Consider the following 14482-nt stretch of genomic DNA (forward strand, 5'->3'; position numbering starts at 1 on the left):
CTGTTGAAATGTATTGTCAATGTCTTTGTGTGTGTTTTCAATAACCCCAGTGCTATTTCTGTCTTGATGTGATTATTATAGTTTTTGGATATTAACGTAGAAGCACAACTTGGTCATGAAACCCTATTCCTGAACAATACTGATCCATGCTCTCCATAATAATCTGCCAGTTCTATCTGTGGATGATTTTTTTTTCCCATGCATTTCTACCCTGAAGTTCAAAATCTAGCTGAGATTCCCTTCATGTTCCTGAAGTAAATTGTAGATGATGAAGACTAAAATGAGTTTTCATTAGCTTTTAAACAGAGAACTTTACTTGTAATCCTCTTTAAAGTGAACTTTCATCCAGTTTGTAGCACAGGGAAAAGCATTGCTTTGGTAGTAAATACTCCTTCCCTTCCTTTCCTTTTCCTTCTATATCCATACTCATTCTTTTCATTTACCCTTACACTCAGCTTAAACTAATGTGTGGCCTAGTATATTTGTTCACTTGTTTAATGTTTTTGAGATAGTGTCTCACTTTTTTTTTTTGTACCAAGGATCAAACTCGGGCCCTTGGGCTTGTGAGGCAGGGGGTGGAACCACTGAGCTAAATCCCGGCCTACTGTCTCACTCTTAATCCAGGCTGGCTTCAAACTCACAACCCTCCTGGCTCAGTTCCCAAGTGCTCCAATTATAGGAACCCAGCACCATGCTCAACTAGAATTGTTTATATTATTATAAATTATAAGGAATGAATTCTTACAGGTCAAAAATGAAAATTCAGGTTTTCTTTCTGAAAATCTCAGAAATGAGAGAATGGGTGCTTGTGAATATATTAGGTTTTTTCCAAGTACAGAATGTAAATGATAGTTTTAAATGGAAATCACTTTGCAATAAAAGATAAAGAGAACATATAGCACTGTTACAGAGTGAGTTGGAGTTACTTCTTACCCTAAGAAATTTATGTGTGGCCTATACTTAAAGAGGCACCTATGACATCTACCAACATTTAAATCTATTTATAATTCATTAGTAAAAAATGTGTGTTTCTTGAACATCCAAAGTTTCTAGGCTTTTTCTTTTCTATTACCAACCTCTACACAATCTCCCAGAAATCCTGACCTTACAACAGGAGTCAAATCTAGCAGACAGAAATGACCTTAATGAAAGTATGATGAGCCTTTAACGGTTTGTGATTCATTTCCAATGTTCCTGGCCCATAGTGCCATGGCTGAATAAACATACAAACAAATAAATAAATAACTTGTAAGGTTAAAAAAAATAATTCAGTGTTTAGATTCCAGATAGGAAACGCATTATTTTGTGGCATGTCATTAATAGGAATAAGACTTATGCATGACAGTTGTTCTTAGTATTTTATAATTGCTTTCCATGAGGAATTGTATTTATTATTACAAGGCAATGTGATATTCTAACTTGGAAGTGATAGCAGCTTGGTATTCTGAATACCATTCCAAATTAAAAGTGTGAAATTGTGATGTGTGTGTGTGTGTGTGTGTGTGTGTGTGTGTGTATATATATATATATATATATATACATATATATATATATATATTTTTTTTTTTTTTGGTACTGAGGATCAAACTCGCAAGGCAGGTGGCGGAACCACTGAGCTTAATCCCCAGTCCCATGTGATATATATTTTTAAATGTGTCAACAATAAAAATGGATAAAGGCTTGATATCAGAGCTTGATATTTTTATTCAAATAAATATCTGCTTCATCAATTATTCATGTATTTATACTTTTAAATTTATTACATTTAATCAAATATTCATGCTTATTATATAATTATTCATCTATTTATAAAACAAGTATTTATCAAGAGCCTACTATGTTCTGGTCACTGATTTAATGCTTAGAATACAATAATGAACAACAAAAAGTCCTAGCCTCCTTCTCCAAGACACTTTGGTGGTTGAAAGGCAATAAAAAGGACAAATTAGTAAAATATACATGTTGGACAGTAATAAGCACTTTTTATAAAGGTAGATTTTAAAAGGTGATAAAAATGGGGGGGGTATGATGAAATTTTAGACTGGGTGACTAAAAAGGAACTCACTGAAAAGTAAAGAAAACAAAACAAGAAAAAAATTCTTTAGTTGACAACCACAACCACACTACCCTCATCAGTAGTTGCCAAGTGGCAGGAACTGGATGAGTGCTACTATGTATATAAAATAGTAAAATATGTGACCAATTAATTTTCAATCTTTTCTTTTTTCTATCTAGTCATCAATACACTTCTTAGTAATTCTTGGACAAATTTTACTCAAATTGACATGTAGAATTTTCATCGTTAATTGCAAATATTTTCTAAATTCCAATAGTTCATCTTTGACCTACGAGTTAAAAAGGTAAGCATGGGTTTTATTATTGTGTTTGGGTTTTTTGGGGGGGAAGGGGAACCGGGGATTGAACTCAGGACCTTCCGCTTGCAAGGCAAGCACAGTGCCACTGAGCTAAATCTCTGGCCCTGGGTTACTTTGTTATAAATGGATTTCAGTGATAGAACAGTCTGAATGATACATTCCCAGCCCTTTTTATTTGAGACAAGTTATTGCAAAGTTGCCCAGGCCAGGTTTCAATATGTGATTCTCCTGCCTCAGCTCCCAGAGCGCTGGGATTACAGGCACACACCACATCTAGAATCAGCCCACAGACAATTCTAATTCCATGTCTACCCTAGGGTCCATTCTCCTCCTCCCATTCCCTGCCAGTCATACAGGAAGTGGTTACTCAGGGTCTTGCACTGCAGCATCTGACCAGGACTTTCTGGCTTACTGATCTTGAACAACAAGCACCATGATTCTCAAACAGCAAAACAAAATCTTCACTCACATGTTTATTCCATTAACTCCTCAGTTCATGCCCATAAGTACAGGAAGCAAAAAGATAATTACTCCACTTTACAGAGGAGGAACCTGAGATCCACAGCAGATTGCTTCCAGAGTGACAATGGGTGATGCAGAGTGCAAGTCAGCTCCGCCTGCAGCTTGCCCTAGCTCTCCTAAGACAGCAGAGGGGTCCAGGGCTCCAGCCTGCATTTTCTCCTACACAAATGCTTATCTTTATAAAAAAAATCTTTTTTTTGTACCAGGGATTGAACTTGGGACCTTGCACCTTCAAGCCAGGCAGCACCATTGAGCTAAATCTTTAACAACAAAATTAGAGAAGCTCTAACAAAAAAAAAAAACCCATATATACTTAAAAACTATAGAGAAATTTTATATTTATGTTTTGTCTTACTTTACTTTTCTTGGTGCTGAGACAAAATACCCAACACCCAAAAGTAAAGGGGGAGAGGTCTATTTAGCTCAGTTTGTAGAGGATTCAGTCCATAATCGGCTGGCTCCAAGGCAGGGTGGCACATGGCAGAGGGGCAATAGTTCATGGAGGATTGAAGGTAGAAAAGCAACAAGAGACCTTAACAGCTTCTTCCTGTCCCTTATATCTTATCCAGACTACTTAAAGTGGGTAGCACTCACACCCTTAATCCTAGTAACCTCACACCTAGCACTGCACCACGAAGCAATCACACACTACATTCAGGCACCTCTGAAAAAGCCCCACCTACAACTTCATGAGGCTTTGGGAGGACATCTAGACACAAGCCATAATATGTTTATCATTTTCTCCTTTTATTTATTTATTCAAAATTGTACTGACTTTATTATATCCAGATGTTATGTTGGTTTTATTTACAGTAAAACTATTGAGGTATTTTAGCACTTTTTGTTTTCATATCAAATGAGGCCTGGGATATAATCATTTTAAGATTTATAAAAAGAAGGGCTAGGGATTTAGCTCAGTGATTCTGGTGCCTGCCTCACAAGTGCAAGGTCCCGAGTTCGATCCCTGGTACCAAAAAAAGAAGGTTTTACTTGATTATCTAACACATGTAAATTAAGTGAACCATTCTCTTCCATTATTCTGTAGTGTACTTTACACAGTACTGATATCCAATCAGTACTTCAATTAGAGAGTTTTAGTGAAACATAATGTGAATAATGTTTTGCTGCAAGTTTGTATCTATTAGGAAAAAATGGAAACAAAGTCTTCGTAAATAGGAAAGGGTGGAGGGGGTGAAGGGAGGGCAGAGGATTGGGGGAAAAATAAGAACCAAGATACATCATGTAAAGGTTCAAGACCCCAATGATGAATGTAACTGTGTTGTACACCTAAAATATACCAACAAACTTAATGGAAAAAAAAAATAAGAACCAAGATATATCATGTAAAGGTACAAGTTGCTAGTGATGAATGTAACTGTATTGTATACCTAAGAGGTACTAATAAACTTAATAAAAAATATGATCATGAAAATGAATTGGTCACTAATGAACAAATCTTTAAATGGAGTTAAGGGCCAAGCCCAATGTTCACTTGAACTAACCCTAAATCCATAAAAGACACTTGATAACATAAATAATTTGAGTAATCCAAACACATACATATTTTTGTTCCTGAGATTAAGTACATGGACATCCATATTAGGATTGTTTGGATTCTAAAAATCTTAGGTTAGGATCACAGAAGTGGCACAAGGAGAAGAAAATAAAGCAAAAAAAAACTAAGGAAAACACTGCTCCCAAGGAAAGGAATAAAGCTAAGACTGTCATTCAGAAAATAGTCCCTCCTCTTGCTGGGGCTAGGGCAGTAGGAGGTCTCCAGTGTGCCTGTCACAATATTCAAGTTGTCCTTTATCACACACAGTCTACCTTGGGGTCCAACTGGCAGAACAATATAAACAGATGTTTTCTTGGGTGACTAGTCACTTTAGTGTGACACCCATTCAGGAGAATATATGGTATTTTTATCTATGTGATGGATTAACTAACGGTCAACCTGGAACACCCAACTGAACTGATCAGCATGGTCTGGGCATGGAAGACCCACCTAAAGATTTTTGCCAACAGCATAAAGAACTGGAAGAGAAGATGGTATGCTGTTTTCCTGGAGAAGTTTGCCATGGGTAGTTTTCCTGATGTGAACATAGTTGTTCTCTCCTTATTGGAGGACCTCAGGTCCTCCCTGTTGCTAGCAATGGCTGCTGTTCATCAGGTGAGTTCTGATCTTTGCTGTGAGCATCACTTCCTGGCTCCAGTATAGATTCTTCAGCCTAGGGGCACAAATTCTTCAGCCCTCCAGAGTAGTCTTTCTAATTTCCACCACTGGCCTTGGGGCCTTCCCAGTACAGATCCTCGATATGGACAAGCAGGAGACATGGGAAAGCATGAGACATTGCTGTAGGCTCAAGGCCTCTGGGTGATCTCATGAAAGACATTGCCTTGGACTATAGGCTTTCAGCTGGACTTTTGCAGAACATTACTGTGGAATCTAGGCCCTTGGCTGGATTCTTTGGGTTTCTAGTGTGTGGTTAGATTTCTTGGACTTCTCTGCATTTGACTTTTGGGGCAACTATTACAATAAATTATGTGTCCTGTATTAAATCTATTCCCTTGCCAACCCTGACTACAACAAAATTGGTACCAGTGAAATGGGGTCGTCGCTAGGACACTGGCCATGTGGCTCAAGAGACTTTGGAACTGGCTTGTGGGAAGGAGAAGTTAGGAAAGATTCAGAGATGCCAGCTGAAGAAGTAATGCCGGAATGCCTTGGGCTGTTCTGTATGGGAGATTCTGGTCAAAGCTCAGAAAGCCAGGCTCAGGAGGTTTCTGCTGGTAAGAAAAACTGCATTACTGTTGGGCTCCAGATGATGCATTATGGCTTGGCAGAGTTTGTCTGCATTTTGCTCACATCCAGAGAATTTACCTGAGATTAAGGGTGGCAGGCTAATCTGGCAGAAGAAATTTCAAGCCAGGCTAACGTCAAGGCCATGGCAAGAGTGCTATTAGATGCTTTTAGCCAGATCTATGATGAGAATCAAGAGCAAAAAGCCCAGAAGAATGATTTAAAACATTTTGAGTTTGGCCAGAAAGGAAGTTCCAGTAAAGCTGTGGACTGCAAAGAGATCTTGACTGCTGAGAAGGGAAAGAATACAAAAGATAGCCCAATGGCATCATAAGCAGCAGGACACCACCCTTCACAGCCTCAAAATTGCAAAAGTGAAAGACTGCTTTGAAAAGAAAACCCCACAGCACCATGTTTCAGAATGGCAGCAGCCTAGAAAATTTGTTCCTCAGCGGATTCAGAGTGTTCAGTGATCACACTCAACCCTACATCCAAGAGAGGGAAGACTAGCTACTGCTGCAGCTGGCAGCAGACCTTGGCATCATCCACACGGTGCTGGTTTAAGGTGCATGCAGAATGCAAGAGTTATGGGGTCAGGAAGGGTTCCACCCATATCACAGAAGGCCTAAGAGGTGAGTGTGCCCAAGAGGGCAGTGTTTGAAGCTGTGAGTGTGAAGTCTAAAATGTAGTGGAGACCCCAGAAGTTTGGAGACAACAGGTGCATGGATTATGTGAGGAATGCTGCAAAGAGGGAGCAGAACCAGCTCAAGAGAGAAGCCATGGGAGTTACAATCATCTGCAGTCCCATAAAGGCAAAGCCACTCTAGCCTTTTATAGAGTTCACAACTTGCCACAGACTCTGGGATGCTGGAAGTGGAACTATGGGATTTAATGTTTGCCCTGCTGAATTTTGGATTCACTTTGGTCCCATTCCTTTGTATCCCCCTACCTGTAACCTTTGGAATGGAAAGGTCTTATCTTGTGCCATCGAATGTTCGAAGTGGTCAACTTTCTTTTCATTTTACAGAAGCTTGCAGCTAAGAGTTTGCCTTAAATCTAAGAGGAGACTTTGGACTTGAACTTTTCAGCAATGTTGGAACTGTTAGGGCTTTCACAACTTTTAGAGATGGACTAAATGCCTTTTGCATAAAGGGATGTGCACGACTCTTTAGGGGGCCAGGGGCAGAATGTGATGGCTTGTGTTTAGATGTCCCCTCAAAGCCTCATACAGATGAGGTGGGGCTTTCTTTTTCAAGAGGGGGCTGAATCTGGAATGTGTGATGCTGAGATTAAGGGTGTGTGATTACTAAACCACAAGAGTGACTGGTTGGCACTTAATCCCCATAGGATGAGATGGGATAAAAGGAGGAAAGATGCTGTTAAGGCCCCTCTTGTTGCTTTTGCTGTCTTCTGCTGCCATGAAATGTTGCCCCTCTGCCACCCTGCCTTGAAGCCAGCTGATTATAGACTGAAACCTCTATGAACTATAAGCCAAATGAACCTTTCCCCCTCTAACTTTAGGTGTCAGGTATTTTGTCTCAGCAATAAGAGAAAAATAACTAACACACCCTTCTTTTTCTCAGTTACACATACACTTGCATATATGAACAGTCTTAGAGATAATATTTAAGGGGAGTAAAAGAGACCACAGCTTATATTTTACTAAAAACCTGTTAGCATCCAGGTCAACTCAGTGTCACGTGTCCCCAAATGCACAGAAGGTTACTCGATGGTCTTGACAGTATCAACATCAGTGACACTGTTGATCTGATTTTTGAATGGTGACCCTAATATGCTTTTCCAGTTCCAATAAGTTTTGGTAAAATTTTTCAGCAGTGTCTTCATCTATGTCCAGCTAGAAAAGAAGCAAAAACAGGGATGACCAGAAAGGAAAAAACAAACAGTATGTGTATAAAAGGAAGGCATTCTACATATTTTAAGAAAAAGGAAAAAAAAAAAAGAGAGAAGCCAACAGAAAAGGTCTGAGGTGGCTGCCATGCAGGGACTGTCAGAAAACTCTTAAGAACCCAAGGGGATATTAATTATTATGCAAGCTCTAGCACTTAACCAACCTACTCTTCCCTTAAATGGTAAGACTGAAAGATCTGAGTGTTGCTATCTACTCTGACTCCTATGAACCTAGTAACAGAAGACACTGAGCAACTGTGAAAGCAAACACAAAAGAGGTAAGTGAACAGTCTTGAATTTCCAATAGCTAATCACTTAAGATTCATCATCTTTTCTCAGTGTCCTAGTTAGCTGAGCTCACTTTTCTCCAGAAATCCTAGCCTCCTTGGAGGATGTGGGTGCCATATGACACTATTTTGGCCAATGAGACCTAAGTGCTAATCTTTTCAAAAAGATCAGGGCATCCTTTCTTTTCTCTCTTCTTCCATACTGCTTTCTCTCTTTTTTTGTTCTTTTATTGGTACATTTTAGGTATACAATTCATTTACATTTATCGTTGGGTGTTTGTACCTGTACATGATGTATCTTGGTTCTTATTTTTTTCCCCATTACCTGTGCGCCCTTCACCAGTTCCGCCCTTCCCTATTTACATAGAGTTCATTTCCATTTTTTTTTCTTTTCTCATAGTTTTTCCTTTCCCTCTTTTCCTTTCCCCTTCCCCTCCCTTCATTCTTTCATCTTTGGACCTTTTTTCCTATTTCAAATTATCAATTATTCATTTTAATCATTTTAACCCTTATTTACACCATCAGTTTCTCAAACTAGAGAAACTATTTAGTATTTACACATGTGTGTCCTATTTATTTCACTTAAGAGTATGGCCTCAACATGCATCCATTTAGCTATAAATGACTCTAGTTTTTCAGTCTTTATGGCTGAGTAGTACTCCATTTTATTAAAAAAACACATTTTCTTTATCCAGTTTCCAGTTGATGGGCACTTGGGCTGCTTCCAAGCTTTAGCTATTACAAACTGTGCCGCTATGAACATGGGTGCGCATATATCACTGTGGTATGATTCTTTTAATTCTTTGGGGAAGATACCCAGCAGGGGAATAGCTGGGTCAAATGGGACCTCTAGTCCTAGTTTCTTGAGGGATCTCCATACTGACTTCCACAGTGGTGGTACCAGTCTGCATTCCTCCCAACAGTGGAGAAGGGTGCCTTTCTCCCCAAAACCCCGCCAAAATTTATTTATTGATTTCTTGCAAGCAGCCATTTTTTCTGGGGTGAGGTGGAATCTCAGTGTTGTTTTCATCTGCATCGTTCAAATGACCAGTGATGTTGAACATTTTTTCATATATTTGTTTGTTGCTTTTACTTCTTTGTCTGAGAAATGTCTGTTCATTTCAGATGCCCATTTTTGAATTGGGTCTTTGAATTTGGGGGGTCTGATTTTTTTCAATTCTTTATATATTCTAGACAGTAGTCCTTTGTCTGAGGTGCAGCTGCTAAACATTTTTTCCCATATTGTAGGCTGTCTGTTAGCTCTGTTGGTGGATTCTTTTGCAGTGCAGAGGCTTTTTAATAAGATGAGGTCCAAGTTCTTGATTCTTTCTGCTAGTTCCCGTGCTGCTGAAGATTTGTTCATGAAGTCTTTTCCTATGCCAATGTCTTCAAGAGTTCCACCTAACTTATCTTCCAGCAAGTTTAGTGTTTCTGTCTTAATATTTATATCTTTAATCCACTTTGATCTTAGTTTAGTGCATGGTGATAGGTATGGGTCTAGTTTTAATCTCTGGCAGGTTGAAATCCAGTTTTTCCAACACCATTTATTAAATAGGCTATCTTTCCTCCAATGATGGTGGTTGGCTCCTTTGTCAAAGATGAGGTGGCTGTGCATGTCTGGAGTTATTTCTGCATCTTCTAATCTATTCCACTGATCGTCAGGTCTGTTCTTTTGCCAGTACCATGCTGCTTTTATCACAGTAGCTTTGTAGTATAGTTTTAAGTTGGGGATTGTGATACCCCCTGCCATGTCTCTGTTGCTTAGAATTGCTTTAGCTACTCTAGGTCTCTTATGGTTCCAAATGAATTTTTGGATTGTTTTCTCTAGTTCTGTGAAGTATATTGTTGGAATTTCAATTGGCATTGCATTGAATCTATATAGTAGTTTTGGAAGTATGGCCATTTTCACTATATTGGTTCTTCCTACCCAGGCGCAAGGGATGTCTTTCCATTTTCTTGTATCCTCTTCGATCTCTTTTTTCAGAGTGCTGTAGTTTTCAGTGTAGAGGTCTTTTGCTTCCTTTTTAGATTGATTCCTAGATATTTCAACTTTTTGGATGCTATTGTAAAAGCAATTGTTTCCCTAATTTGTCTCTCAGTGAGTCTGCTAGTTGTGTACAAGAAGGTTATTGTTTTTTGAGTGTTGTCCTTGTATCCAGCTTCTCTGCTGAATCTGTCAATGAAGTCTAGAAGTCTTCTGGCAGAGTTTTTTGGGTCTTCTATGCAAAGTATATCATCAGCAAATAATGACAGCTTAACTTCTTCTTTTCTTATTTTTATTCCTTTTATTTCTTTCTCTTTTCTAATTACTGTGGCTAATGTTTCCAGAACAATACTGAACAGGAGTGGTGATAGTGGGCATCCTTGTCTTGTTCCTGATTTTAGTGTGAAAGTTTTCAGTTTTTGACCATTTAGTATGATGTTGGCTGTTGGTTTTTCATAGATAGCCTTAATCAGGTTAAGATAAAGACCTTCTATTCCAATTTTCTGTAGAGTTTTTAATCATGAATGGGTGCTGGATTTTGTAGAATGCTTTTTCTGCATCTATTGAGATGATCATATGGTTTTTGTCCTTAACTCTGTTAATATAGTGTATTACATTTATTGATTTGCAAATGTTGAACCATCCTTGCATCCCTGGGATAAATCTGACCTGGTCAGGGTGTATGATCTTCTTGATGACCCTCTGTATTCTGTTTGCCAGTATCTTGTTGAGGATTTTTGCATCTATGTTCATTAGGGAGATTGGCCTGTAGTTCTCTCTTTGGGTTGGGTCTTTGCCTGGTTTTGGAATCAAAGTTTAACACTTGCTTCCAGGAATGAATTTGGAAGCCTTGCTTCCCTTTCAACTTCCTTGATGAGTTTAAAGAGTAATGGCGTTAGTTCTTCTTTAAATGTCTTGTAAAATTCAGCAGTGAAGCCATTAGGACCTGGGCTTTTCTTTGTTGGTAAATATTTTATTACATTTTCAGTTTCACTCATTGTAATTGGGGTGTTTAGAATTTCTATATCTTCTTCATTTAACTTTGGTAATTTGTATGTTTCTAGGAGTCTTCCCATTTCTTCTGTGTTTTCCATTTTATTGGAGTAGAGGTTCTAGAAGTAGGTATTGATGATCCTCTGGATTTCTGTTGGATCTGTTGTGACTTCACCTTTTTCTTTCTTAATTGCATGTATTTGTGCCTTTTCTTTCCTTTTTTTGATAAGGTTGGCTAAAGGTTTATTGATTTTATTTATTCTTTCAAAAAACCAACTCTTTGATTCATTGATTTTTTTTGTATCATTCTCTTAGTCTCCATTGCATTGATTTCTGCCCTGATATTTATAATTTCCTCTCTTGTATGAGCTTTGGATTCGTTATGCTCTTCTTTTTCTAGGAGCTTGAGGTTCTGCATTAGGTTATTTATCTGAGTTTTCTGTTTTCCTAATATGGGCATTCACCGCTATGAATTTCCCAAGTAGAACTGCTTTCACTGTGTCCCATAGATTCCTGGCCATACTGCTTTCTTGAGCCAGAAGGATGAGGGCCACACCCTAAGGACAGCAGAGCAGTGACAATGAAGGACCAGATGTTTGATACTTTTGGAGCTGCCATGCCAGACTGAGGATGCCTCTCTCCAAACTGCTTTTAAATGCAAGAAATCTAAGATTGCATCTTGTTTGATTCACTGTCCTTTTACATTCCTGTGTTTCAAATTTTAAAATTTCATTTTAATCAATACCCTACACATGGGGCCGAGGATTTAGCTCGGTAGCACTGTGCCTGCCTTGTAAGCACACGGTCCTCAGTTCAATCCCTGGTACAAAACACAAAACAAACAAAAAAACCCTACACATAAAAGCAAACTTTTCACCCCAATATTAATGTTACCTTGTTTTCAAGTCAACAGGGCTAAACAGCAAATACAGGCTCCCTCTTTGCCAAAATCTTTTTAACATTTTGGAAATTACATTTGTGGTCATTTAATCACATTAGTTTTTTTTTTTCTCATATTGGATTTGGATCTTTCTAGCTCAATAGCATCTTTTAACAGAGAGGAGGACTAACTTCCCCAAATTAACCAAAGGTTAAAACAGTTTCTTCAATGCATTTTCATAGAATGCTAATGAAGCATTCTGGTTTGTAGAATTAAACATTTTTCTAAACTTCATAAGCAAATCATTCCCTTTAGGGTACTAGATGGGTAAATTCAAATAAGGTCTGATAGCCTAAACTTAAGCTTATTGATTTACAACAGAGTTCTCCAAAATGACAAACTTCTTAACTGTTACAACTTCTCAAAGCTTTTACTGAGCTGATGTGGTTTCTACCAAGTCTCTTAGAAAAGGGAAGATAATAGGAAACATTCCTCAAATTTATTTGCCTTGGGGACTGCTTCTTGCAAATGTTCTCAAGGAATTTGTACCCCACAGAACACACCTTGAAAATCATGGAAGATTGATTCATTCTTCATAACAGCTTGGAAAGCAGTGAACATGACACTTCTTAGACCTCATGCTACCAACACATAAAGTGGACTGTCACTCATATGACTTGCCTGGCATGACTTATGTGTTTCAATCTAGATTTATTTTATGACAATGCCTCCTCACAGGAAGCTAAGCAAAGAAAAAAGGAGGCTGAAAAAAAATCTACTCATGATGAAGGTACAACAACAACAAAAATAGCTCTTATAGTTCAAAATAAATGTTCTCATTCCCTTGTACGTAACTCTGTTATGATCTCTTTTCAGATTTAATCCAAAAACCACAGTACTGATTTGATTTTTTTCCCTGCATCTTCAAAATGTCAATCTATTAAAGCTAGTAACTGTCACAAACAGAATCGAATACTAAACGGGAGTTAATTTCACATAGAAAGAGACTTCATATTTCATCCAATCTGCAACATACTTAACTGTGTGTTAGGAAAGGTGTGTGAGGGAGTATCCTTCTCTTCCCAGGCTTAAATGCTAAGGGGGAACCTGAGGATGAGTGAGTGCTCCAAACAACCAGTATAAAAGAGCCTAGCAGCAAGCACCTGGCCTGGGTCATAGAAGGCTGGGACATAAGCTGAGATCTGAGCAATGAACTGAAATCAATCAGGTTAAAGAAGAGTATGAGGAACTTAGGTGGAGGGAACAAGATGTGCAAAGTTCAGCAGCAGAAGGGAGCAGAAAGAAATGAAACTGGGCCACAGTGATGCCAGTGAACAGAGTGGAGACCCAGGAAGAGAAGGTGCAGAATGACAGAGCTGCTCAAGGATACAGGGACCCAACCTATCAGTTTAGCAGCAAGCACCTTCAATGTAACAGTGTGAACTGATTTACCTTTTGCATCATGACATAATTGTTTCCCAGGCCTGTGGTGGCACTTAGATATTTGATCAAAGGATTGAGAGACTCAGGTTTTTGGTGGAAAAGCCATACCTGAAAAGAAAGGGTGTGTCAATAATTTGTTTCTTCTGCTGAAGGTAAGGCAGTTAGAGATTTACAGTCATTGTTTAGCTTTCTTTTCCCTTAATATTCACATAGATTCCCCAACAAGCACGAAGACTATCTTATTTAGAGTCAACCTCAGCTCATGCCACAGTAAAGTGTAGGTCACTGATGTAATATTTTATTAACAGATTAGCATGCACACAGACAAGATTCAAAAGATGTACATGGAATAAAATGTAACTGTCCCTCTCTATCCAACTTTCCATCTACCTAGTTATCTTCTCTGAAAGCAACCACTCTTATTAGTATCTTGTGTATTCTTCCAAAGAAAATCACTTTCACTTGAAAGCATATATAACCTTTTCTTTTACTCAAAATTAAGTATAACATACAGAAATTTTCACTTGAACAATATGCCCTGGAAATATTTTCAAATTAGAATATGTAGAACTGTTTTTAATCCTCTTAACAGCACAGCATTCCATTTTATGGATGTTCTGTAAGTCACATAATCAGTTTCTAATGAAGGGACATATAGGATGCTTTCGGTCTTTGCTATTGCAAACTATACTACAATGATGAATGCATCACTTCATGTAAGTTTTGAGTCCATCTGTAAGATAAATATCAAAGATGGAATGTCTGGGTTAAGGATATGTACTTTTAATATTTTGACTGATCTTGCCAAAGAGTGAGTCCTTATCAGAGCCTACATGATGAGGTGTGATCAAAAAAATATGGTGGATGTTTAAATTAAAAAATTATTACAGTAAAAGGCACATTGCTATTTATCTCCCTCAAAATATTCTCTCTCACTTTGAACACATTTATCCCATTGTTCTTGCCAATTTCTGAAGCAGTTCTCGAAGTCCTCTTTTGTAAGTACGTTTAGAATCAATTCAAAATGTTTATCCTTTCAAGATCATTTAGACTTTGGGGAAGAGCCAAAAGTCACACGGTACCAGATTCAGTGAGTAAGGTGGATAAGGATACACTGCAATGTTTTTACTAGACTACCTTTCCATTAGAGGGCACTGAGCAACATTCACTGCATTTGTGATCACACATCATAAAGACATTCATGAAAGAAGACTCCCAGAGCTGCTTTAGAAAGTGGCAAGAATGATGGGATAAGTGTGTGCAAAGTGAGGGGGAGTATTTTGAAAGGGA

At 38.2% G+C, this 14482-nt stretch overlaps 1 protein-coding gene across 4 annotated transcripts in view; it reads right to left on the reverse strand.

The window, feature by feature from the left end:
• Positions 1–14482, reverse strand: part of Hsd17b7 (hydroxysteroid 17-beta dehydrogenase 7) — a 65543-nt gene that overhangs the window by 34432 nt on the left and 16629 nt on the right. For 2 of the 4 annotated variants that reach the window (XR_015443009.1, XM_087190874.1), the window contains exon 8: positions 13202–13300. Coding sequence is in view for 3 of the 4 variants with exons in the window: in XM_087190874.1 (XP_087047000.1) it covers positions 13202–13300 (99 nt within the window). In the remaining variant the exon portion in view is untranslated. The other 2 variants (XM_004865174.4, XM_087190876.1) reach the window with 2 other exon arrangements.

This window comes from Heterocephalus glaber, unplaced genomic scaffold, assembly GCF_053883595.1.
Source record: "Heterocephalus glaber isolate CG9 unplaced genomic scaffold, H.glaber_assembly_v1.0 deba00001561, whole genome shotgun sequence".
In the NCBI taxonomy this organism is placed as follows: domain Eukaryota; kingdom Metazoa; phylum Chordata; class Mammalia; order Rodentia; family Bathyergidae; genus Heterocephalus; species Heterocephalus glaber.